Source organism: Anoplopoma fimbria, chromosome 23, assembly GCF_027596085.1.
Source record: "Anoplopoma fimbria isolate UVic2021 breed Golden Eagle Sablefish chromosome 23, Afim_UVic_2022, whole genome shotgun sequence".
Classification (NCBI taxonomy): Eukaryota; Metazoa; Chordata; class Actinopteri; order Perciformes; family Anoplopomatidae; genus Anoplopoma; species Anoplopoma fimbria.
In genome coordinates this window covers 3986696-4009831 of record NC_072471.1, presented here as the reverse complement: position 1 = coordinate 4009831, position 23136 = coordinate 3986696, and the positions used below count along the sequence as shown (strand labels likewise).

The following is a 23136-nucleotide window of genomic DNA, read 5'->3' as shown; positions in this document are numbered from 1 at the left end:
TTCTGACAAAGTACTTTAGGTTGACTCAGTACCTAAAAACAAAGTAAAAGACTGTAGACTGAATGCTAGGTATTTGAAAAGTTGGGAGTGAGAAGGTGTCAAGTTAAAAGAAATTGCAGTACAGAAATGACTTGTGTCGCCATTACACAAGTTTATTTTTTAAATGTAAAATGTTTTTACATTTGTTTTAATTCAAATAGAGTCAAACTAACCATTGAAATGAACTTTCAGTGGTTAAAAGAATTAAACTACTGCGGTCACATGAATTATCTACATTGAACATAAAGCTTCAATATTATGCTTACTCTCATTTTGAACAGGTGCATTAATGCATGTAGGGCACATGTGGATTTAAAGTGCATTGGAATAAATGGTGAGTGTGTGTGTGTGTGTGTGTGTGTGTGTGTGTGTGTGTGTGTGTGTGTGTGTGTGTGTGTGTGTGTTGTGGCTTTACATACTGAGGTTTGTAGGTTTAACTGAAGGAGAGGAATGGTGTCACTCGTGAAGCGTTAGAGGTATTAAAGAAGCTCGTTATGTGTTTTCTCACATACAAACCAGCAATCTTGCAGCATGACAAATAGAACAAATGTAGCTCACCAAAAAAACGTGCTTTAAAATTCCCTCACATAAAGCCCTGACTTCCTTTTCTGACGACCACTTCCTCTCCTGACGCCAGCTTCCTGTACAACTGCGACAGTTCTTCTGGTTGTGGCATTTTTGACTCTGGCGTGCAGGGGATATCAAAGTCTGACGACACCTGCGACCCTGAGAGCACCTCCGGCTCTGATTGGCTGTTGCTCTCATTCACCTGAGACACATTATTGGTCCCTGAGTCTCCTTGTTCCCACCCCCCCTGCTCTGATTGGAGGATCAGCGTGTCGGGTAAATAAGAATCCAGGTGCTGCGAGGAATGATTCGACAGAGAGGCGGACAGGGTCAGACTTAAGTTATCTTCGTTATCCAGGTGTTCCTCTTCGTCACTGAACAGATCGGGGGTCTGTGAACCAGTCATTTTGGAGAGGGCGGGGCTAGGGATGGAGCAGCAGGATTGTAATTGGCTGTTGAGGCTGTTCTGGCTGTCACTCAGCGTCTCCGTGGTGAAGAAGTCATCCCATTTGGGAGGATCAGTGGAGCGACTCCCTTCAACCTCAATCTTCTTTTTCTCTGTTTCCTTTATCGTTTCTTTCACCTCCTCCTTCATCACTTTTGTATCCTCCTTTCCTTCTTCCTCCTCCTCCTCCTGCTGCTGCTGATCATCTTCCTCTTCATCATTCGACTCGGTGCAGTCCACAAAGTTGCGAATACCCGGTTGCGAGTCTGTGACCGTCAGAGGAAAAGACTCCTCCACGGACACAGGGGGGGCTGTGCTCTGAGGACTCTGAGCTTTCACTAAGAATTGCAGATCAAAAAGAAAAAAGGTGTAAATACTAATCAATACATCCATAAAGCTAAGAGTTAAAATAATTATGCACCGTTGTTTATGTCTTGGTCCAGCGCTGTCTTCTTCCTCACCGGTGCCAGGTCCCGACCGTCAAACAGCTCGTCATCGCTGTCTGAGTCTGAACAGGGAAAGAAACAGACAGTGTTAATGAAGTGTGTTAGTTTATAAAGCTGATATTGAGCAAGTCAAAAAACTACCCCACTAATCTTCCCCACATGTGAAATAATCGCCTAATTTTTTATGAAATATATTCTTAATCATTCTGATCTAATATTTTGTGGTTGCAATTTGTCTTTTACTTACCACCATTTCAGATGAGTTTCAGTTGTATATATTTGGCTTAGAAAATACCTGATTTAAGGCTGTTGACTATTAAAACAAAATACAACACTTACAATTTAGCTAATCTGAAAGTAGTTTATGAAACGATCAATGTATTTTTGTGTTTTCCCCGTTCACAGAAAACATCAACATAGCTGGTTTGAAAGGGCTGAAAAGGGATTTATTTTTATTTTTTTTTAAATCTTGTATTCAAATCTTCTGAGTTCTAAATTAAAATATATAAAATAAAACACTTATAGAAATATGATTTTAAATATAAATTAAAAAAAAAAAAATTTTTTCTTGGTATAAAAGGGAAAGAGCATTGTTTGTATTGTTGTAATAATTATTTTAGTATTCATTTAACTTTATGTAAATAACAATGTTATAATAGAAAGTGGTTATTGAGGTGGACAACATAACTAATGTGGTTATGTTTTTAAACTTTACTGTAGATTCAAATTTAAAAAAACTCATCTCAGGCATGTACAGTATTATTACAACAAGTGATCAGAAAATGTTTTTGATATTAAAGTGAGTTTTTTGTAGGTTTTAACCTGCCGTTTGTTCAGTCATGGTGGATTTTGTAGTACTTTGCTGCTGTGCTGGTATTCCTCTCCGTCTCCCACCTACTGTAGGTAATACACTGACAATGTACAAGTACCTCATACAATCCCAATTCAAAACACGTGAACTTTCCCTTTCATGTATGCAAATACTTTGTACCAGTTCCACCTCAGAAAACAGACACATGGATAATACAACTCGGTGTAGCAGGAAAAGTTAGTTCCAAACAAAATGCTTCATAAACAGAAACAGATGAACAGACCAAAACTTCAAATGTTAAACTTTCAGCAGCTTTGTTAATTTACGTGCAGCAGCTTAATAAACAAATGACTCCCAGCCAACTTAGGGTGCGGAATAAATCAATCAATTCATCTGAAAGGTAACTATTAAAAAGTAGTGTTCTATGTTATTAAAATACGACACATGTACAGGATAGAAAGCAGCGTTTAAGTTTTACTGTCAGAGATCGCTGATGGTGTTTCCTGCCTTCATACTAAAAGCTTTGTGTCAATATCGTGAAAAAAATACCCTTTTTGTTTAGTTAGAGCTCCTCTCACATGATGTTTTGTAAAAATCCTCAAAAACATTTATTATAATCTGAATATTGATAAAACTTCCATCTTCATTTTCGATATGGCTGAAATCTACTATCCTCATATCTCTGTAACGATATACATCACAATGCAGCACGATTTCTGTTAATTCAATAAATAAATAGTCCATATGAATTAAACACATGGTTTTCTATACCGTTGTGTGTATTAAATACTTGACAAAAGAAAATAACTGAGTATTTTCTCATTAAATAAAGAACTTTAGTGTGAATTAATTAATTAATCACATTTTTTGAGAAATTGTAGTCAGTTTGTGCTTGTCTTTATCAATTTAAATGAAGTAATTGTCTCACGATATACGAGTTAATCACGATATGATTCCATTGAAAGAGGATATTTTCTCATTTTGAATTATCGCACATTCTCACTTCATAATGACTTTAGAAGAACAACAACTACATTCACTTTTTCCACTTGCTTATTATTTTTTTCATTACACACACAAACACACACATGAGCCCGAAATACACACACACACATGCACACACAAGGACCTACACATGCGTTAATTTGGCCGGCTCGTTTTACCAATGAGAAGTCCCTTTAATTGGGTCGGATCCCGGATCTAGAGACATCAAGGGAAGCAGGTGAAACTCGGCTCGGCGCTCATTTGGGCAAGTCTTCTTCAGCTGTGTGGTCTGACGTTTGGAACATGGCCGACTCTGAGAACGCTCCTAAATTTTCTTTGTGGTTTATCGGACTTCATGTGACCTGCTGTTGCCCTCTGAGCTTTCATTCATAACGTTTTTTAACTCATATATCTCTAAAATAGCTGGCACTGACACATAATTGCATTCAAACCCACCCGTCTCTGCACGTCTGATGCAAACAGTGCTTCTTGTATTCACAACAACACATTTGCAAACAAAAAAAGAATGTTCAGATAGTTTCCATGAAGGACACCGTTTCTATTTCATATTTCAACATGGTAAACCTGTAAACAAGCATCACAGCTACAGAGACAATAACCGTTGTGTTGTTGTGCAGAGCACCTGTTGTGGTTACACGTGTGTGTGTGTGTGTGTGTGTGTGTGTGTGTGTGTCTCACCGCATGTAGGTTGCTCCACCATGCAGCGTTTGAGGACTCCCAGAGGTTTGTATACGGACGCTGTCTGATCAGACTGTTTCCTGCACATCAGCTTCAACCTGTTCAAACACACATTTATGATATTATTACGGCTGTTTAGCAGTTTTAGACACAATTATTAATGTAATCAACACACCAACTTCGTGCACAAACTGGTTACATCTCTTTAAGTTTTGTTCTCTCACAGATGTAATGTTATCTTACTTTTTTAAATGGCAACGTCTACAGGAGGGAAACATTTGCCTCCAATTTAACAGCTTTAAAAGTGATCATGTGTCATCATATGTGGTTTACTGACTTCCATACAACTGGTCCATTTTTTACAATGTGAAAAAAATAACAAAAATGCCAATAACTTTAATTTGCTTGTTTTCAGTCAAAACCCAAAGATATTTACTTTGCAATCATAAAAAACAAAGAAAAGCATGTAAGAAAGTCACAATTAAGAAGCTGAAACAAGGAAATGTTTTGTATTTTGGTTTAAAAATGATCCAAATAGTTGTAGATTAATTTGACTTATTATTTCAGCTCAAGACGTCACAGTCACCTACACATAGTTTCATCACAACATGTTTTGCCACAGGAAAAAATAAAGTAAAGAGAATGAAATCTTTACACTCACATCTGTGTCACCTCAGTCAGCGTCCGACCAATAGGGATAACACTGGGGTAGATGTTGACTGGCTGGAGGTACGACAGGAAGTTTTTAAGCTGAAATCAGAGAGGAACATTTAGACAAAGACATGACGAATTAAATCTACTTTATTACAAATGCCCCAACAGTATTTCAATTTGTAAAGTATGCAAATGAGAAAAGGAGTGCTTAAAAAAGCCACAAGCTTCTTTCAGACTTGTGTATGTAAGAAACTAATATACTGTCTATGTTTAACCACTGTCAGGTATCTCTGTAATAGTTATTTTAAATTAAAAAAAATAAAAGTACCTCTGAGTAGGAGGAGTGGAAACTGAAGCAAGCTCTGAAGGAACTGGCGCCTGTTCTGGAAAAACAACAACAAAAAAGCTAATTTAACGCTCATAAACCCAACTTAATGTGTTTTATATAATATGTATTCTTCTTTCACTGTCTTTTTAGAACCAAGTTGGAACCTGTGCTCACTTTATTACAACGTTGGTTTTCCTCATTCTCTCTCCGAACCACATGGTGGACGGTTTGATGCTGATGATGCGTAGAGGAGTCCCGTCAGAGGCTGTGCAGCCACATGGCAGCCGGTTTCCCTGGAGAAACTCCTCGTCCTGCACACGCACACACATTAAATAATCAGGGCTCAATGGATGAATTGACGAGGAACAACTGGCGACATGGGTTTTCAATATAACTAAATATTGCTTCTAGAGCAGCAATAGAAATGTTTACAACAAAAAGTCACTATGTCACTAGGAGGTTTTGGGAGTCGGGGCTGATTCCTCAAGACAGAATATCTGCAAGAATTTGCCAAATTTTAGGATAAGTGTTGAATTAGGCTAAACAGATACATAGAGTCTGCTTTCTGTTTTAGCTTGTTCATGAAAATTTGCTATCAGTCCTTAAAGAAACATGCGACGACTACGTAAAACCTGCAAACGGTTGATGGGAGACTTTGGAAAGTAGTTTTGTTTACTTTTTTGCAGATATTTTGATAAACAGCCTTTATTAGCTTTTTACTCGCGAACATAAATAACACCAAAACCATACTCTCAGCTCTGCTAATTTCACTTCCTGGTTCTTCAAGTACTGATAAAAAACAACTGACCTTAATAAATACTCTAGTTTCTTACCTATTTAGAACAATTTTAAACTCAGAACAGGGTTTTGTTGCGTTTCATCATCATGACACCCATGTGTACAAGCTGAATATGGTTTCTGAGTGAAAATGAAATCTGAAAGCCTCCTATCCCTGTGCCAACTTGTAGCTCAGAATAACCTGAGATATGTGTCTGTATGATAGATATAAAGTAGGACCCTTGGGTGTCGACAGGCATGGATCTGCGTCCTGCGGTCTGTCGTCACGTAGCTCAGGATCTCCGGCATCTTCTTGAACATCGCCAGACTTCTGACATGGATCTGAGAGTCCAATCAAACAACACAACATAGAAACATTTAACACATATGTGACTGGATCTGTGAATGAATGAAGGTTATAGAGTGTGTCTAAAGAAACGTGTGAGTTTTTTGCGTTACCTGTGTGTTGAACTCTTCTCCCAGGTTGGTAAACAGGTATTCATATCCATACGCAGCTTTACAGTTGAGCCACACAACATGATATGAACTCTGACTGATCCAGTTTCCAACTAGCTCTAAGATACCGTTCAGACACGTCTCCTGCACACACACAAAATATAGAAAAACATAAGCATCTTTGAATTAGTACATATTAAGTGACATGTTTGTCGTTTTTGTTTGGTTGAATCATTTCTTTATTTTTCTGCGAGGTGAATCCAAAAAATATATTTTTTCTTTGATTGATTCCTGGCTCAAACCAAATCAACTCTACATTGTGTAGTTATTTTATTATTATTTTTTTTATTAGTATTCCCATTTGGAAATATTCCTTTATTGAATCCTGCTTTCATCTCCAAAACTTACCCGAGTGGGAATCTGGTAGAATCGTGGGTCATAGAAAGTGGAGTCCAGATAAACACTCTGAATATCCTTCACTCTGCGTGGGAAACATGATAGAAAAAGGTTTAGATGACAGATCACATTATTCATTAGCTACAATGAGAGCCTCAATAATAACTATAAATAATAACTCCTGAACATTAACTCTCAGGTTCTCCAGAACTTCTGTTACTATAGAGACTGGATGAGACAGAAAACTGTGAAGATGTTCATCAGGACCGACCTGCTGCCAGAGTGCAGTTGTTCTATTCTCGAGACGTCTCCAGCTGCCAACCTGAAGTCTCCTGTATACAACACGTTACCATGGGAACCCTCAAACAGGAACCTGCACACAGAAACACATCGTTTCAGACTTTGACTTTTGTGTTAAGATATTTGACAACTACTTTTCAAAAAAGATAAATTAGTCTTCCACAACAGAATATAATATTTTTCTGTATTTTGTGTATTTCCCTCCTTGGTCTCCTGAGGAGAGTTATAAATGTGTATTTTAATGCACATTGGAGCCGATTATCAAGTCACATTTCAAGTCAACCTTCTTACAGGTGGAATGAAATGTCAACAGCTTCAAGTGCATCATGAAGAACTAGCAGAGGTCTCATTGGACATGAAAAAACATCTGAGGTGTTAGCTTTCCTGCATGTTGAGGCAACATTTATGAACAAACAAATAGAAAATTAGGAAGCGTTTAAGAATGTTTCGACTTACATAACAGAGCCGGGACAGTGGCCTGCAGTAAGCAACGTGACCAAAATATCTTCTTTCTGTCAAGGAAACACCAGACAAGATGGTTTAAGCAAATCTGTTGGGTTGGGACACAACAGACGAGCTGAATCTACATATCTGACGGGACAGACTACTAAAAGGAAACAATCCTCAGTTTTTACCTCTCCAGATGCCTCGTCAACCAGAGAAATCTGAGTCGGGCTCTCCAGCTCCAAGGGAACCTAAAACAGATCATTCATCAGGAGAGAAAGCAAAAATGATTCATTGAGGAAAAGATAAAACTTCTTATTCAGCCACCCAAAACCTCACTGGCCTCTAATTTACCAAAATGCAAAGGAACCATAAGACACGACAGGTAAGCCATGATATTCCACATTGTACAAATAAACAGATGTTTCGTGAGGTATGCATATATACATTGTCTCCTCAGTAGTATATAATATAATACTGCATACACAGTGAAAAAGACAGTAATAGAGGGGACTTACAATGTATTCCTCCCAGAAAGAGTACCTGGGATTACTCAGCAGAAGCTCTTTGGTCACGAAGGAGCAGTAAAGCCTGACTGTACGACTGCAAACCAAGAGAGAATACATTAATACAGCTAATTACAAGTTTTAGGTTCTCTGTTTGATTTTTTGCTAAGTTTATACCAGTTAAGTTATGTCGTATGGTTAATTCATGTCTTAATAATCTGTAGTCATTGTGATGGTTTCAGTTTTATGAGCCCCTGTTTATAGCATGAAATCATTGCTTTTACCCAGAACTAATAGTTGCTTATTGTAATCTTTGTTTGGGTCGACAATTCAGAATACACCTACTTCAACAAGTTACATATCACTTCACAGGAAGAAGTACTTAGATCTTTGTATTTAAGTAAAACTTCTAATACTACAGTGAAAAAATATTCTGTTTCAAGTAAAGGTCCTGCATTCAATCACTTACTTATGTAAAAGTACAAAAGTATTAGCATTAACATACAGTTAAGTCCCAGAGTAAAAAATACTCATTATGCAGAATGGCCCATTTTAGAATAATATATGTTATATTACTAGATTATAATTATTGATGCATTAATGTGTTCAGAATTTTAATGTTAAAACAGGTTACTTTACTACATCTGCTGGGTAGCTTGTAAATTCGCCCCTAGGGATCAAGTTTTATCTTAACATATAAGAAAAGAATAGAAAAGAGACAATTACGATATTGTAGGTTCATATTTTTGTCCAGGACTTACAGAAACAGATGCTCTGAACAAAAATGAAAAATAGTTTTCAAAACATCTTAGATTTTGTGAAACTTAAAACATACAATATACTTAGTACATGTACTATTTTCATGTAGTCCTTTTGTAAAGTTCTTTCAAGCATATTTTATACGCAATTTAAAACAAACATCTGGGAATGAAACCAAATGTGTGTGGAGGGATGGAGTTTACCAGTCAGCAAATAGGCTCTTGAATTTACACTCTGAGATTATTTCTGTCTGCATAATGTCTGTTTTTTCTGATTGATTGCAGTATAATTTAAGACAATGTGTTTAAAGTAAGATATACATATAATCCCTGTCTGTGTTTCTGTTTCTGTTTCAGATTGACAAATGGCTGATTGCAGTTTAATTTAAGACGTGTTTGACCAAGTATTGACATGCACCAGCAGCAAACTGATCTGTTTTATTGGTGGACAAAAGACCTGCTGTGTGAATTGTGCAGTATAGAACTTGTTAGAAGTGTGTACTTTTCGTTGAAAAAAAACTATAGTACCAGTCAAACGTTTGGACGCACCTTCTCATTCAATGTTTTTTCTTTATTTTTATTTTTTTCTACATTGTAGATTAATATTGAAGACATCCAAACTATTAAGGAACACACATGGAATTATGTGGTAAACAAACAAATGCTCAACAAACCAGAATATGTTTTATATTTTAGATTCTTCAAAGTAGTTAATGAGAAGGTGTGTCCAAACTTTTGACTGCTACTGTATATATATATATATATATATATATATATATATATATATATATATATATAAATATATATATATAAATATGTATGTCAAACTTATTATATATATATATAATATACATATATAGTACCAGTCAAAAGTTTGGACACACCTTCTCATTCAATGGTTTTTCTTTATTTTTATTTTTTTCTACATTGTAGATTAATATTGAAGACATCCAAACTATGAAGGAACACATATGGAATTATGTGGTAAACAAACAAATGCTCAACAAACCAGAATATGTTTTATATTTTACATTCTTCAAAGTAGTTGAATGAGAAGGTGTGTCCAAACATTAGACTGGTACTGTACATCATTATTAATTTGTTGTTCATCATTTATTGTCTGAAACTATACTGTTAAATAAAGTTATTGAATAAATTAAGCAGAGTAAAAAGTACAAAATTTAAGTACAAATTATACTTTTAAAAAGTATTGTTCTTCACCTGAACTTCAGTTTTCTCTTCAGTATTGGTCCTTTCAGTCCTTTCATGTGGTCTGTTAATAAGATAAACACAGATGAACAACAGGGACATGTGTAATCTGCAGCAACACACCTCTGTGGATGCTATCAAGGCTAACTAGCTAGCATTACCTTTGTGACAGTGGGAGAGGAAATAAGCCCGGGAATGCAAGTTCTCCCGGTCGAACCGGTCCAGAGAGACGGTGGGATATTCCTTCATTCGACCAGCAAAGGAGCTCATCTTCACGCCGAGTCTGTGTGGTGTTTTATCAAAGCTGCTCTTCCTGCAGAGACAGCTTATGTTTGTTTGTTGGCCACGCCCACACATTTCAATTCTTCTTCTTCTACGGTTTTTTTAGGGCAGTTCAGCCGCACCTAAAGGGTGTTACCGCCACCTAGTGTCAGTTTACTCTTCTTTAACTTAAAAACAAATAAAATATATTTCTTCACTTTATTAAATCCATGTTTACGTGACACTTTATTTTCATGATTCATGTTAACAATAATGCCCCATATATATATATATATATATATCAGTTTTTGCTGCCAAGTCATTCAGCGCCATCTCCTGGAAGCTTTCGGTCCTCCAACGCAGAAGAAGAAAGTCCACGGTAACCAGGCAACCAGAAGCTAACTAGCAACGCTTGCTAACGCTAATTCAGAAAACAGCACGTTTCAAAGAGCCAATGTGAGTAAACTGTTTCCAGTCTTTTGATTGAAAACAAAAGGGATAAATCTTTGTTAAATGTGAGCAATGTTATGTGTCACTGTGAGATCTACAATTACATTTAAAAAATAAAAAAAGTTTATAGTGTTTGTTTACATTATATAGAAAAATGTGTGTTTCTGTGTAATGGAAATAAAGTAACCAATTCAGCTTCTTTAACCTCAATATACTTGTATTGATGTACTGCTGCAGCATGAGGTTAATTAACATTAATTTACAAGTCAATTATGACCTTAATAAGGCATTTAACCTGTGCTTTTCTGTGACATCTTCCAGCACCACTATGTCATACACGACTGATAACAACTCCAAGCCCAAGTCCATGAGCAGAGCCAAAGGATGGACAGCGGAGGTGGAAAACCTGTTCAGATTCCAGCAGGCCGGCTACAGAGACGAGATGGAGTACATACAGGTCAAACAAGGGGCCTTGGTAAATATTCTGACGTGACTGTGTTGTTGTGTCATTGATTCACAAATAGGATGACTGTTCTCACACTTTTCTTTCTCAAACATGTGTTTCTTAGGGAAGAGAGTATTTGAGAGTGTTTGTATGCAAAACAAGAATACAAAAATACATACATTGCATATGATAATGAACTCATAATAGACAGAACAATTACGATATTGTAGGTTCATATTTTTGTCCAGGACAGATGCTCTGAAGTTACACACTAGTTGTCAAAACATCTTAGATTTTGTGAAGCTTAAAACATACAATATACTTACTACATATGCTAATTAATGTAGTCCTTTTGTAAAGTTATTTGAAGCTTATTATGTACACAGTTTAAAACAAACATCTGGGAATGAAACCAAATGTGTGTGGAGGGATGGAGGTTACCAGTCAGCAAATAGGCTCTTGAATTTACACTCTATTATTTCTGTCTGCATAATGTCTGTTTTTTCTGATTGATTGCAGTATAATTTAAGACGTGTTTGACCAAGTATTGACATGCACCAGCAGCAAACTGATCTGTTTTATTGGTGGACAAAAGACCTGCTGTGAGAATTGTGCAGTATAGAACTTGTTAGAAGTGTGTACTTTTCTTTGAAAGAATCGCTCCAATTAAAGGATCCAGGAGTTCCAATAAAATAACAGGTGTTACATACATGTAAGAGATAAAGTAAGCTATAGATATAATCCCTGTCTGTGTTTCTGTTTCTGTTTCAGGTTGACAAATGGCCAGAGTCCGGCTTTGTGAAGAAGCTCCAGCGTCGAGACAACACATTTTATTACTACAGCAGGAAGAGGGAATGTGAGGAACGGGATGTCAACAAAGTCAAAGTTTACGCCTATTAAGGTGTTTAGGACTCCATCCGCTTAACAGTATGATGATGTAACGGTAGCCTGTCAACACACACTATAGGCTCGGGTACAACCCCTTTGAGAAGAAGGTGACCGCAATGTTTTGTTTTCAATAAAGGATTTTTTTAAACTGCACATGAGACTTGATCTGTTGTTTGATTGCGTTTTTCTTGGACCAGTGAATTTTGTTTTCCACAGAGTGAACATGACTGAAGTTAATCGCACCAAAAATAGAAAGGATCCCTCTTTAATTTTGCCCCTATAAATTACACTTTTTTAAAATAAATTATATTCTTTCTGTACTTGAAACTGTCATGAACTAGTTAAAAAAAACGACGTCACTACGCCTGAAGTTGTGTGTAGTGTTCTCGCAGCACTGAACAAGGTTTAATGAGATCAATTCTTTGAGTTAAGTAATACTTAAACATAAATTAAACTATGGTTTAATGAGGAGAGATCCCAATGCTCACTCACTGTAACTTATCATGACCGGTTGAAAAATGTGAGGGATTAAACAGTGGGCCTGTCACACTCTCCTCATGTGATGCTAACATGAGGGGTGAGATTATGCATGGAACCCACTTGCTCTCAGATCTGAGTTTCTTTCTCTCTCAGATCAAGAACATATTGCTTCACTTAGCTGCTTGCAGAATGAGATGCTTATGCTTTATTAACTTGTTACTTTAAAAGTTGACCCCTTGGTGCTGCAAGAAGAAAAATACAGGCTGATGGGACTACACCCTACTGCACCACAGACAGCAGGGCAAGTGAGTAGGATAGTGTTAAATTACATTATACTAAGGCTACTTTACAGAATATCTATAGTTATATGAAATGTATTTATAAATAAATGTATGTCCGACCACTTTTTAATCCTTAGAAAATTGTTGTTGGTTATTAAATCAGGTTACAGTCTGTTAGTTCCACTTTGAGGTATTCTTAGATAATGTAAGATATCCTCAAACCAAATTCCTTTCAAAATTATGATGATTTACAAGTTTATGAAGCTACTGCATTTGAAAAGAATGCTCTTAAACTAACTCATACTCATACTTTTTCTGTTTCAATGTGGTGCATGTGTCATTTTTAAGCGTAGTAAACAGCTATTGGTAATTAAAACACTTGATAAATGTCTGTTATTAGATAAACTACAGCCAGATGTCCTGTCGCCAAACCTCATTCACATTTCTGACGATTTAATGAAGCTTACTCCTATTAGTTTACAAAGCTTCTGCACTTGTTATTAGTTTTTTTTAATATATATATTAGCCCACCAGATGATCTTTATATTCTTATTAAATCAAAACTAGTATTACAGAAAAACGGTCCTTGAGTTCCTCCAAACTTACATCATTACAGATTTCTCTTTTTGTTTCAAGGATGTTTTCTTTGGTGTGGTTGAACCTATAAAAGACAAGGACGGAAAGTATTTCATAATAAATCTTTTATTTTTGCTTGCTAAGTACCACATCCACAAATGCAAGTTTGGGGGCTCTAAACCTTTCTTTCCAGCGTTTAAGAATGAAGTCAATGAATATTTGGACTCTATAAAATATTCAAAGAACTTTAAAGCTATGAGGACTGTGCAAATCTATTCAACACTTGACCTCGCTGGACTGACTGATATTGAAAGTCTTCTAACTGAGTTGTCGGTATGATTTGGACTGTTTATTGTGTGATCTTGCTGGACATTTTTTTAGATTCCCTGGCGTAATATGAATTACATTTTTGTTTGCTGTTTGTATGTGTCTGTGTTTTATATGTATGAACACATGTCTCAATAAAGTTATTGAAAAAATAAATAAATAAATACATATATATATATACTGTAGGAATTATGTTAAATCATTAAGTCACAAAATAAAGCAAACCAATACAAAAAAAGCTAACACTAACGTGTTTTTTTATGTATGAACAAATGTCTCAATAAAGTTATTGAAAAAATAAAAATAAATAAATAAATAAATAAAAAATAAAAAATAAATAAATAAATAAATATATATATATATATATATACTGTAGGAATTATGTTAAATCATTAAGTCACAAAATAAAGCAAACCAATACAAAAAAAGCTAACACTAACGTGTTTTTTATGTATGAACAAATGTCTCAATAAAGTTATTGAAAAATTTTAAATAAATAAATAAATAAATAAATAAATAAATAAATAAATAAATAAATAAATAAATAAATAAATAAATAAATAAATAAATATAATATATATATATACTGTAGGAATTATGTTAAATCATTAAATCACAAAATAAAGCAAACCAATACAAAAAAAGCTAACACTAACGTGTTTTTTATGTATGAACAAATGTCTCAATAAAGTTATTGGGAAAAAAAAAAAGCTAACAGTAACGTAAGTGACGCTATCACGTCGACGTAAACTGACAGTAACGTAAGTGAAGGTATCACGTCAACGTAAACTGACAGTAACGTAAGTGACGCTATCACGTCAACGTAAACTGACAGTAACGTAAGTGACGCCATCACGTCGACGTAAGCTGACAGTAACGTAAGTGAAATCACGTTAGCTTTAGTGTTATCGTTGTATATTTGTCGTTTTAAACCTGGTTTTGTAGTCCTAACGTACTTAGCATGTTGTGTTTTTAACCTTCTTCCTCTCCAGTCAACGGCAGCAGAGGTTTAGGTCGCTGTCTGCCCTCTGGCCACAACTCACACGGCTAACTGAGCTAGCTGTTTGGGTTAGAGTTAAAGGTAATTGCTAAGCTAATGCTAGCAAGGTAAGCTATTTCCTAAAGGGTGACGTCTGGTGACGTCACTGGGAGCTGTCACAGCAGTGTTGTGGTTGTCTCAGGTGTGTGTGGTGACTATGGGACTGAACCAGTTGAAACTCACCTGAAACCAGAGTTTATATACTGTCCAAAAACAAAATCATTAAATTATCCTTTTTTTTAAAAATTAATTACAGTTTATTTTCAATGCAAACCTTTTTTTATTTGGTTTTATAATTAGTAGTAGAGCTTAAAAGAGACAGAAAGTAAACAAGCAACTATTTGTGTCATTTTTTACTTAAAAAGTCAATGGTTTATGATTCTTAACGTTGATTTACTTAGTTTTATATGATATGTTTGTCACGTATTCATTGTTTTTCTTTAAATCTTCTGTTATAGGAAACTGAAACTCTATCCAAAGCGACTTACAATAAGTGTATTCAACATAGGTATTCAAGAGAACTACTAGTCACCAGAAGTCATAAGTGCATCTCCTTTCTTAAACAAGCATCTAAGAGCATAAACCAGAGCAAAAGTACAGAAACAAACTAATATGAATACAATAAGTGCTAAGCGGAAGGCTATTTGTGTCATTTCTTACTTAAAAAGTCAATGGTTTATGATTCTTAACGTTGATTTACTTAGTTTTATATGATATGTTTGTCACGTATTCATTGTTTTTCTTTAAATCTTCTGTTATAGTTACATTACATTACAGTCATTTAGCAGACACTTTTATCCAAAGCGACTTACAATAAGTGGATTCAACATAGGTATTCAAGAGAACTACTAGTCACCAGAAACATAAGTGCATCTACTTTCTTAAACAAGCATCTAAGAGCATAAACCAGAGCAAAAGTACAGAAACAAAATAATACGAATACAATAAGTGCAACAAACTAATACGAATACAATAAGTGCAACAAACTAATACGAATACAATAAGTGCTAAGCGGAAGGCTATTTGTGTCATTTTTTACTTAAAAAGTCAATGGTTTATGATTCTTAACGTTGATTTACTTAGTTTTATATGATATGTTTGTCACGTATTCAATATTTTTCTTTAAATCTTCTGTTATAGGAAACTGAAACTCTATATGCGCTCCATATTCACCTTTTCTATTTCCTTTCTACACTAACCTGCTGGGAAATGACTGAGTAAATAGCTTTGTTTCCTACACTTGTTCTGGTTAAACAGTCTATGGAGATGTCATTACATGTGAAACAAATGTTTTCGTTCTTAGCTCAGTTAAGCCTTTTTTTAAAGGGGCCTAGTGGATCACAAGGCTCTGGAGGAATGTAGCTTTAGGACAGTTTTCTGCTGGTTCATAATGAAGCTCTTGTTTTCCGCTGTGTGTTTTCTGCTGAGAAAGCTCTGTGAGGGTTTTATTTCCTTTCCTGCTGCCTCTTGACCCAGAAAGAAAGCGGCAACTGCAGCTGCCGGCTTTGTGAAAGTGGGTGTTCAACCCTGCATGAAGACTTGGTGTGAAACTCGTGTTAAGGAAATATATTTCAACCTCCCTAGAGGTACTGTAAAGTTTGCTTTTATCAGTTATTATGTAACTCAAACGCCTTCCTGAAAGGCTTTTGTTGTGTCTGAATATGAGCCGATGCCACCAGCTGTGCAAACTGAAATGTAGCAACGAGCTGAACCTAAACTTTCCCCTGACGTTGCTGCTTTGAGTTAATGCTGCTGTCCGCGGTGTAGTTGTGTCATTACTGGAATATGATCGATATCTGAGAGTTGTGAGCAGTAAAAGAAACTTTTGGCAATATCAAATTTTAGGATGTACAATATGAGAATGCGTTTTACACATATATTGCATTAAATCGGGGCTCAAACTGAAATTATTCAGGATTGTTTTTTCTCCTCTTCAAAATGTCTGGGTTTTCCTGAATAGTTTATCATTGATTTTTATTTGGAGTGTGCGTAACTGAAGGCAAAGTTTGGGCCTGAAAAAAGTACTTTTACATCCTCTGCATGTTGCTCAGGTAAAACATTTACATATTTCTATTTGCAGGTCATATTATGACATGTTCCTTATCTTTCTTTTGAAATACATTGTCTATCGTAAAATGTATCTTTACCCTTTTAAGCAAACTAAACATGATTTGAATAGAGGTTCAAAGTTCTTTATTGACATTAGAAACTGAAACAATCTCAGTGTCTGTTTTCTTTTTGCACTTTATTTTCTTAATGAATCAATTTTATTGTTCGATCATCAGTTCACAAAACCCAGTGTTGCATCTCAAATGTCTTGTTCTGTTTTATCAACTGTCCAAAACCCAAATTTATTAAGTTTATCATATAAATATATCATATATTTGTCATCTGAGAGGTTTGAACCAGAGAATGTTTGTAGATTGTTTTGCTCAAAAAGTGACTTAAATGATTATTAGATTATCAAAGTAGTTGCTGAATCAAAGAACTGTTTCTGTTGGAGTTTAGGTTTAAAATTAAAAGATCAAACTTATAGATAACCAGAGAGTTTATCAGTAAAATAGACATCGTAGCGTAATCAGTATTCAGCCAGACTTTAGTTTGATATCAGCTTCCTCTTTCAAACCGCTATCGTTATCGTCGCTACTCTTCTTTTTTCTTTTTTTGAAAGATGGAACTGACTTGTGGTTGTTATCGCACCTGAAAATAGAGGAAGTGAAGCTGAATGAGCTGCAATAAAAAAATCTGTTTTCTGTCAATCAGCAATAGAAGAATAATTCAATCTTCAGCTGTTATTAGTTTATTAGATTAGTTTTAATGCTGTTATAGTATATTTATTTTATGATTTTTATGATTTATCTAAGACTATAAAATATCCTAGAGTAGTTAAAAAAATCCACCATCACATTCTCCCAGGGTGAAAAGGTGACGTCTCCAAATGTCTTGTTTTGTCTGATCAAAAGTCCAAAACACAAATATGTAAAATTTATGAAGATTTAATACAAATCTTCATATTTTGAGAGGCAAGAAACAGCAAAGGTTCAGCATTTAAACTTTTTAAATACCCTTAAAGATTAATCAATCCTTTATTTTCGGTTTATTTAACTTATAAATGTACGTGATTGTTTCAGATCTAATAAAAATCTGAATTTAAATAATAAAGATAAACAAGAAAAACCTATAATGGAAATTTAAAATAAAATTAGACAGTTTAAGTGCTCCTAAACTTCTGTTACTCATGCACGTGTTTTTTTTTTGTTGTGGTTTTACAATGAAGGCAGGATGTTGCAGGAAACCTTTGGTGTTGTTGTGAGGGGCTTTCTGTTGGCTGGTTGTGGAGTTCCCCCTCTGTAAGCATTTCCTGTTTTTCTTTTGTTCCTGTGTCACAGGTAAAGTAACTCAGGACAGGCAGCAGCCCTCCTCCATGATGTCCGCGTCAGTCTGCTGACGCTGACGGCTTCCTCGTCTGGGTAGCTAGCTGGTTTAGCTGGTTAGCTTGGCCAACATGCAGCACTGGCCCGGCGTCCCCAGGAGGCGGCGCTGCTGAGAGGCGAGCTGTCGGGTGCTGAGTGTTTGGCGTCCGCCGAGCCGGCCATGGATGACTTCCCCACCAGGTCGTACGGCACCAGTGGCATGGACAACAGACCTCTGTTCGGGGAGACCTCGGCACGGGTAGGAGCCTGGAGGAGGCGGTTTAATTCAGTATAAATTACACTTTTTTTCACAGCAAAAATATGAAAAGAAAATGTGTTTTTAAAATGATGAACAAAGAATATATAAAATGTTGAAGTGATGAAATTTTGAACATGGATGTAAACTGTTAATACAAGTTCTTAGTGTCAACAAATCCCAGAAGCAAGCCAAAAAAACCAGCAATTTATCAAAACAATTTGACTTCTGTGTCTCTCAGTAAGTAATAAGATATATCAGGCTTTTGATACACAGGAAATAAAAGTTTCTTGTAGACTAGAAGTTTCTATCACAGTAAAGGTAGTTTCATAAAGAGATATATCGCAATATAGCATGTTTACTGGTAATTCAATAAATAAATAAATAGTCTATATGAAATAACCACATTGTTTTGTAAACTCTAATGTGAATTAAATACTTGATAAATGAAAATAACTGAATATTTTCTCATTTAATCAAGAACTTGCGTGCAAAACAATCAGATCTTTTGAGAAATTTGAGTCAGTATGTACTTGTTATCAATTTGGACGACACCATTGTTTATCCCAATATGAATTATTATAACAAACGTGTCAGAGATTTGATGTTTTTGTATTAACTCTTTGTCTTTCTCACAGGATCGGATCATCAACCTGGCCGTGGGGGGATTCACGTCTCTGGTTGTTTTAGTGAGTACAAATCTTCTGCAGCAATCCTCCTGATTTTAATACTTATAGCAACATGTAGATGTTGCAGAAAAAGTAAAAAATGTGTTTGAATCATTCAGTGAAGTGATTGTTTTTTCATAATATTTCTAAACAGATTTCCTTCAAACACTTTCTCCCACTTTTTATCAGCCGTGGATCGAAGCCGTCGTATCACATGAGAGCACCAACGGGCACAAAGAGTTAGTTATAGTTAGTAGTTCTTGAGAAATGCAGATGTTGAGGCATTTATGAGCTTCTACTTGGAATGCGTTTATCCTTTTTATTTCCACCCTCACCATTAGAAGTCTAGAACGGTTATAACTGATCTGACGTTTCTCCTTTTATAGCGATTAAAAGTCTTACATGCTGACGCTACGCATCTTTAATTTGTTTGACATATTTTTCTCACTGAACACATCAAGGGCCCTTTGAATAATAATTTTTCTGATGGTTTATTTTCCTATTAAACTAATTGTATAGTTCCAGTTTAGCATTAACTGCAGCGCCACGAGAGACACACACACATGTTGAAAATACCTTACCTCGTCTATAAAAAAATAAAACCTGGATATCCATCTTTGGCTACTAACGTCAAAAGAGGAAAAGTAGCATTAGTGCATCTTATCCGGCCTTTTGACGAGCTCTGTAATCGATTTATCAGAGCTGCTCTTAAAGAGAAATAACAGAAACATAAAGGCAGAAATATCAAAGATGTCATGTCTGAAAACGGCGTCCAGATCTAAGAATTAGCACCTCTGGAAAACCCGAATAGTCAAGATTTGTTAATTGAACCTGTTTAATGTTTAAGTGTCTTCAACGTCCGTCCTGTTTTGTCTTCCAGGTGACGGTCATCAGCTCTTTTGTGTTCCCCTCGTTGCCTCCGCGACCGCTAAATGTCTTCTTCGCCGTGTGCATCCTGTTAGCATGTGGATCCACTATAATGCTGGTAAACCACTCATCTCTAAGGCGCATTATTTTCAGGAGAAATCACAACATTTATTATAACTTAGAAAGTAGAAGTCACAGATGTAGCACAGACTCTATTGCATTAGCTGATTCTGCCTTTTTAATACAATAGTTATTGTCAGGTTTTTGCATTATTTTGTATTTTCTGCTAATTATTGTATTTTTGTGTAGCAGAGCACGTCTCACTTAAAAGCTACAAAGCAGGTTTTATTTTCTGTTGCTATAAGAAAAACATTTGTGAATAAAGGCTCTTTTAAATACAGTAGCACACAATGTACATTTTGAGTATTTAATCCCAAAAAGGACCCAGGAGGATTTGCTGCTTTTAAATCATTTTTAATTGCACATTTGGCGTTTTTTGGGAGTAATTGGTGTTAAGAACTGCTATTCTGAGTAGCTGTTTCTTAAAAGACTGTAATAAACAGTGGAAAATAACATTTTGTGGATTAGTGATATTGCATTTTTGGTGGAATCAGTTTAAGCCGAGCTACATTATTAGTATCCTTAAAAAAAAAGAAAACTATTATTTTGTGGAAATAACAATAAACATGGCCGTTATTTTTCTCCCCGTCAGATATTCTGGTACCGGCAGGGTGATCTGGAGCCTAAATTCAGGAATCTGATCTACTTCATGCTGGCGTCCATCGTGCTGCTGTGTCTCTGTGCCAACCTCTACTTCCACGATGTCAGGTAGAGACGGGGACACCACGAAGAGGAGGAGGAGGAGGAGGAAGAGGACCAAGGGACGACATGGCCTTGAATCATGGAAGGACTACACGGAGAGACGGACTCCTCACGCACTTGAAGGAAGGAATTTCCCTCCTGAACTGCAGCAAACCGAAGATCCTCGGACCAAAACCAGTGAATCTTAATGGTTCCAGTGGGATGAAAACAGACTTGCTGGTGCTGACACATAATGAACTGCACACACACACACACACACAAACGTCACTGTGTAGAAATCATGATGTCCTGTTAGAGGCCATAAATCTGCCTGGAGGGTGAAACAGGTGTGTTTACATGAACATAAACATCATTATTACCATTGTAGGAAAAACTAATAATAAGAAGCCAGGGGAGGAGTAATATTCAGAGGGAAAAACTCAGATTTTCCAAGATTAAAGTAATACTTTTATAAGAAAAAAAATCAGATTAAAGTTGTAAATCCACAGGAAAAAGACTATTCCTTATGTTGCTTTCTTCTGAATAGGCCCAATTCATGGCAATTTATTTTTAAGTTTGAATACTTTTCATTAATAAGGTGAATTGGTGCTAAAAAAAATTGAGTTTTGCAAATATATGTTGTTTTTTTCTTGTATATTTGCCACTTTAATCTCAGAGAATATCAGTTGTTGTTGTTAAAGTTTTTTCTCCTTCTCCTCTCTCTGTTATTTTCTTATTTCATAATTTCTAACAGGGTGGATGTTTCCTTTAACCAGGATGTAAATCATGAGCATGTAAACACACCGACTGTAAACTGTAGCACAAATAGCTAACGCAGCAATAGCACAAGCAGTTTCAGGCTTCTGTGGCAAATATATGCAACAGTTGGTGTGTTTTTTTTCCAATTCATTTTCATCATCAAGTCTTCTAAATGCTGAATCACACTGAGTTCTTGCACCAAGTAGTGGTTGACTTAGCCATACATGCAAACACACGTAAACTGTAGCACCAATGAAAATGAATGGGAACAATTCACACTGAAGCTGCACGTTTCTGTACAACTGACAACTGTTTTTGAGTCTCTATATATATCACATTGATGTGTCCGCCATCGAAGTGTTGCACTTAATAATTCTGCCATTCACAACTCTGAGCTGGGGATTTTCCAGAAGTAGCTTAAAAAATTGATTTTTCTGGTTTGTTTTTACGTCAAGAATGATTAAGTTAAAATAACATAATATTTTTAGTTCTGTTTAGCTCGGCACATTCTTCTTGGTTTGCAGATTTAGAGAAACACAGACACTGTTTACATACGTAGCTGCTGTAGTGACACTGAAGGTGCAAGAAAAACAGAAAATATGAAGTAAAGCAGGACAGAAAGGCATCTTTGCTGTGAAGTTGAGTGGACTTATTGAACTTTTCTGTTTTAAAGTCTGCAAAGTCAGGCTGCAGCATCGTAATCGATTTATCTGACAAGTGTTTTCTCGATCAGCTGTTTGTTTGTTAGAAAAGTGTGATTTTTTTCAGTCCAAAACCCAAAGATATAAACATTTACTATCAGAGAAGGAAAAGAAAACCAGAAAATATTAATATTTAAGAAGCTGTCTTCCTTGCTTTAAAACTGATCAAATCTTCTGTCAATTTCCTGATCGACTAATTGATTAAGCTCAAAAAGAAGGACAAAGAGACAGTTATTAACACTCTGCCAAATATCTATTTCAGGTGTCGGGTTTGGTCACTTCAAGCTGTTCAAAGAAAACTCACCCTTAAAGGAAGAGCTCACATTATTCTATATTTTTCTGTTTGTCAGTCCGTCTCTCAATACGTAAAAGAAATATGGTAAAAATATAGAAAATGAGCAGAGTTTTCCTTTAAGCTCGTCTCATCTCTTTGGTTTTCTGTTTTGTTTCCTTGTTTTTTTTTAAACTGTAGCTTTTCTTTACGGACGTTCTGCAGTAAACTGACGACTAAGCGACAAAAAGCTTCGTTCTGAACAAACTGAGCGGGAAAACAAAACCCGTCTCTCAACTCGCCACGACTTCAGGATTGTCAAAGCCATGAGTTACTTTTTTATTTTTAAATTAATTTCATTTATTTTATGGAATAAATAAATATGTACCCAGACTGCCTCTGTGCTTTTACTTATGTGTGACGTGAGTTAACAGCAACAGACACGAAGAAACTAGTTTAATTCAGAGTAAAGTGGAAATTAAATTACTGTGGAACTCAAATGAAAGTGCAAATGAGCAACTTTAATTGCTAAATTAGAATTTTAATCTTATCCATAAACATTTTCTTTGAATGGAAGCCCATTTCCATCATTTATGTGGATAAAAAAATGGAACATTTGTTTGGTTTTTAAGTGTTTTCCCCCTCATAATAATAACTTAGATGCTGTCAACTAACCAACTCAGACTTTATATTTCATAATTCAAGGTACTTTATGTCTCTTATGACTTTGTACCTCATAATTATGTAAAACAATAAAAAAAATTCTCACAAGACATTTTTTCATAATGAAATATCTAGTTTTGTTCATTCTTTAAACTTGTGGTTTGTACAAAC

The 23136-nt window shown here is 35.6% G+C and overlaps 3 protein-coding genes across 7 annotated transcripts; 2 read left to right on the top strand and 1 right to left on the bottom strand.

Annotated features, from left to right (window-relative positions):
- Positions 1 to 141: 141 nt before the first annotated feature.
- Positions 142 to 10161, bottom strand: dclre1c (DNA cross-link repair 1C, PSO2 homolog (S. cerevisiae)). The gene is made up of 15 exons (XM_054624683.1): positions 9981 to 10161; positions 9832 to 9883; positions 7865 to 7949; positions 7538 to 7597; positions 7359 to 7414; positions 6874 to 6975; positions 6615 to 6687; positions 6210 to 6350; positions 5991 to 6092; positions 5148 to 5284; positions 4974 to 5028; positions 4653 to 4741; positions 3992 to 4089; positions 1473 to 1559; positions 142 to 1389 (listed from the first exon to the last, which is right to left on the bottom strand). The coding sequence occupies exons 1-15, from the start codon at positions 10087 to 10089 to the stop codon at positions 623 to 625; spliced, it is 2013 nt and encodes a 670-aa protein (XP_054480658.1). The 5' UTR covers positions 10090 to 10161; the 3' UTR covers positions 142 to 622.
- A 291-nt stretch (positions 10162 to 10452) lies between these two features.
- meig1 (meiosis/spermiogenesis associated 1) lies at positions 10453 to 11972 on the top strand. Its single transcript, XM_054624967.1, has 3 exons — positions 10453 to 10536; positions 10852 to 11005; positions 11747 to 11972. The coding sequence occupies exons 2-3, from the start codon at positions 10859 to 10861 to the stop codon at positions 11873 to 11875; spliced, it is 276 nt and encodes a 91-aa protein (XP_054480942.1). The 5' UTR covers positions 10453 to 10536; positions 10852 to 10858; the 3' UTR covers positions 11876 to 11972.
- Positions 11973 to 14382: 2410 nt separating this feature from the next.
- On the top strand, positions 14383 to 23000 carry tmem243b (transmembrane protein 243, mitochondrial b). Of its 5 annotated transcripts, none has more exons than XM_054624633.1 (5): positions 14383 to 14405; positions 17956 to 18238; positions 18874 to 18924; positions 19784 to 19888; positions 20483 to 23000. In XM_054624633.1, the coding sequence occupies exons 2-5, from the start codon at positions 18161 to 18163 to the stop codon at positions 20600 to 20602; spliced, it is 354 nt and encodes a 117-aa protein (XP_054480608.1). In that variant the 5' UTR covers positions 14383 to 14405; positions 17956 to 18160; the 3' UTR covers positions 20603 to 23000. The 5 variants fall into 5 exon arrangements, with proteins under 5 accessions (XP_054480608.1, XP_054480609.1, XP_054480610.1 ...); XM_054624634.1 differs by lacking the exon at positions 14383 to 14405 and adding an exon at positions 14509 to 14608; XM_054624635.1 differs by lacking the exon at positions 14383 to 14405 and adding an exon at positions 15056 to 15074.
- The last annotated feature ends 136 nt before the right edge of the window (positions 23001 to 23136 follow it).

Bases quoted from the DNA above. Each gene is read 5' to 3' on its own strand.
- meig1 (XM_054624967.1), top strand. From the start codon at position 10,859: ATGTCATACACGACTGATAACAACTCCAAGCCCAAGTCCATGAGCAGA. The intron at 11,006-11,746 runs GTAAATATTCTG...TTTCTGTTTCAG, and splicing joins AGGTCAAACAAGGGGCCTTG to GTTGACAAATGGCCAGAGTC.
- dclre1c (XM_054624683.1), bottom strand. From the start codon at position 10,089: ATGAGCTCCTTTGCTGGTCGAATGAAGGAATATCCCACCGTCTCTCTG. The intron at 7,950-9,831 runs GTGAAGAACAAT...CTTGGTTTGCAG, and splicing joins AAGAGAAAACTGAAGTTCAG to TCGTACAGTCAGGCTTTACT. The intron at 7,598-7,864 runs GTAAGTCCCCTC...GATCTGTTTTAG, and splicing joins CTTTCTGGGAGGAATACATT to GTTCCCTTGGAGCTGGAGAG.
- tmem243b (XM_054624633.1), top strand. From the start codon at position 18,161: ATGGATGACTTCCCCACCAGGTCGTACGGCACCAGTGGCATGGACAAC. The intron at 18,239-18,873 runs GTAGGAGCCTGG...TCTTTCTCACAG, and splicing joins TCGGGGAGACCTCGGCACGG to GATCGGATCATCAACCTGGC. The intron at 19,889-20,482 runs GTAAACCACTCA...TCTCCCCGTCAG, and splicing joins GTGGATCCACTATAATGCTG to ATATTCTGGTACCGGCAGGG.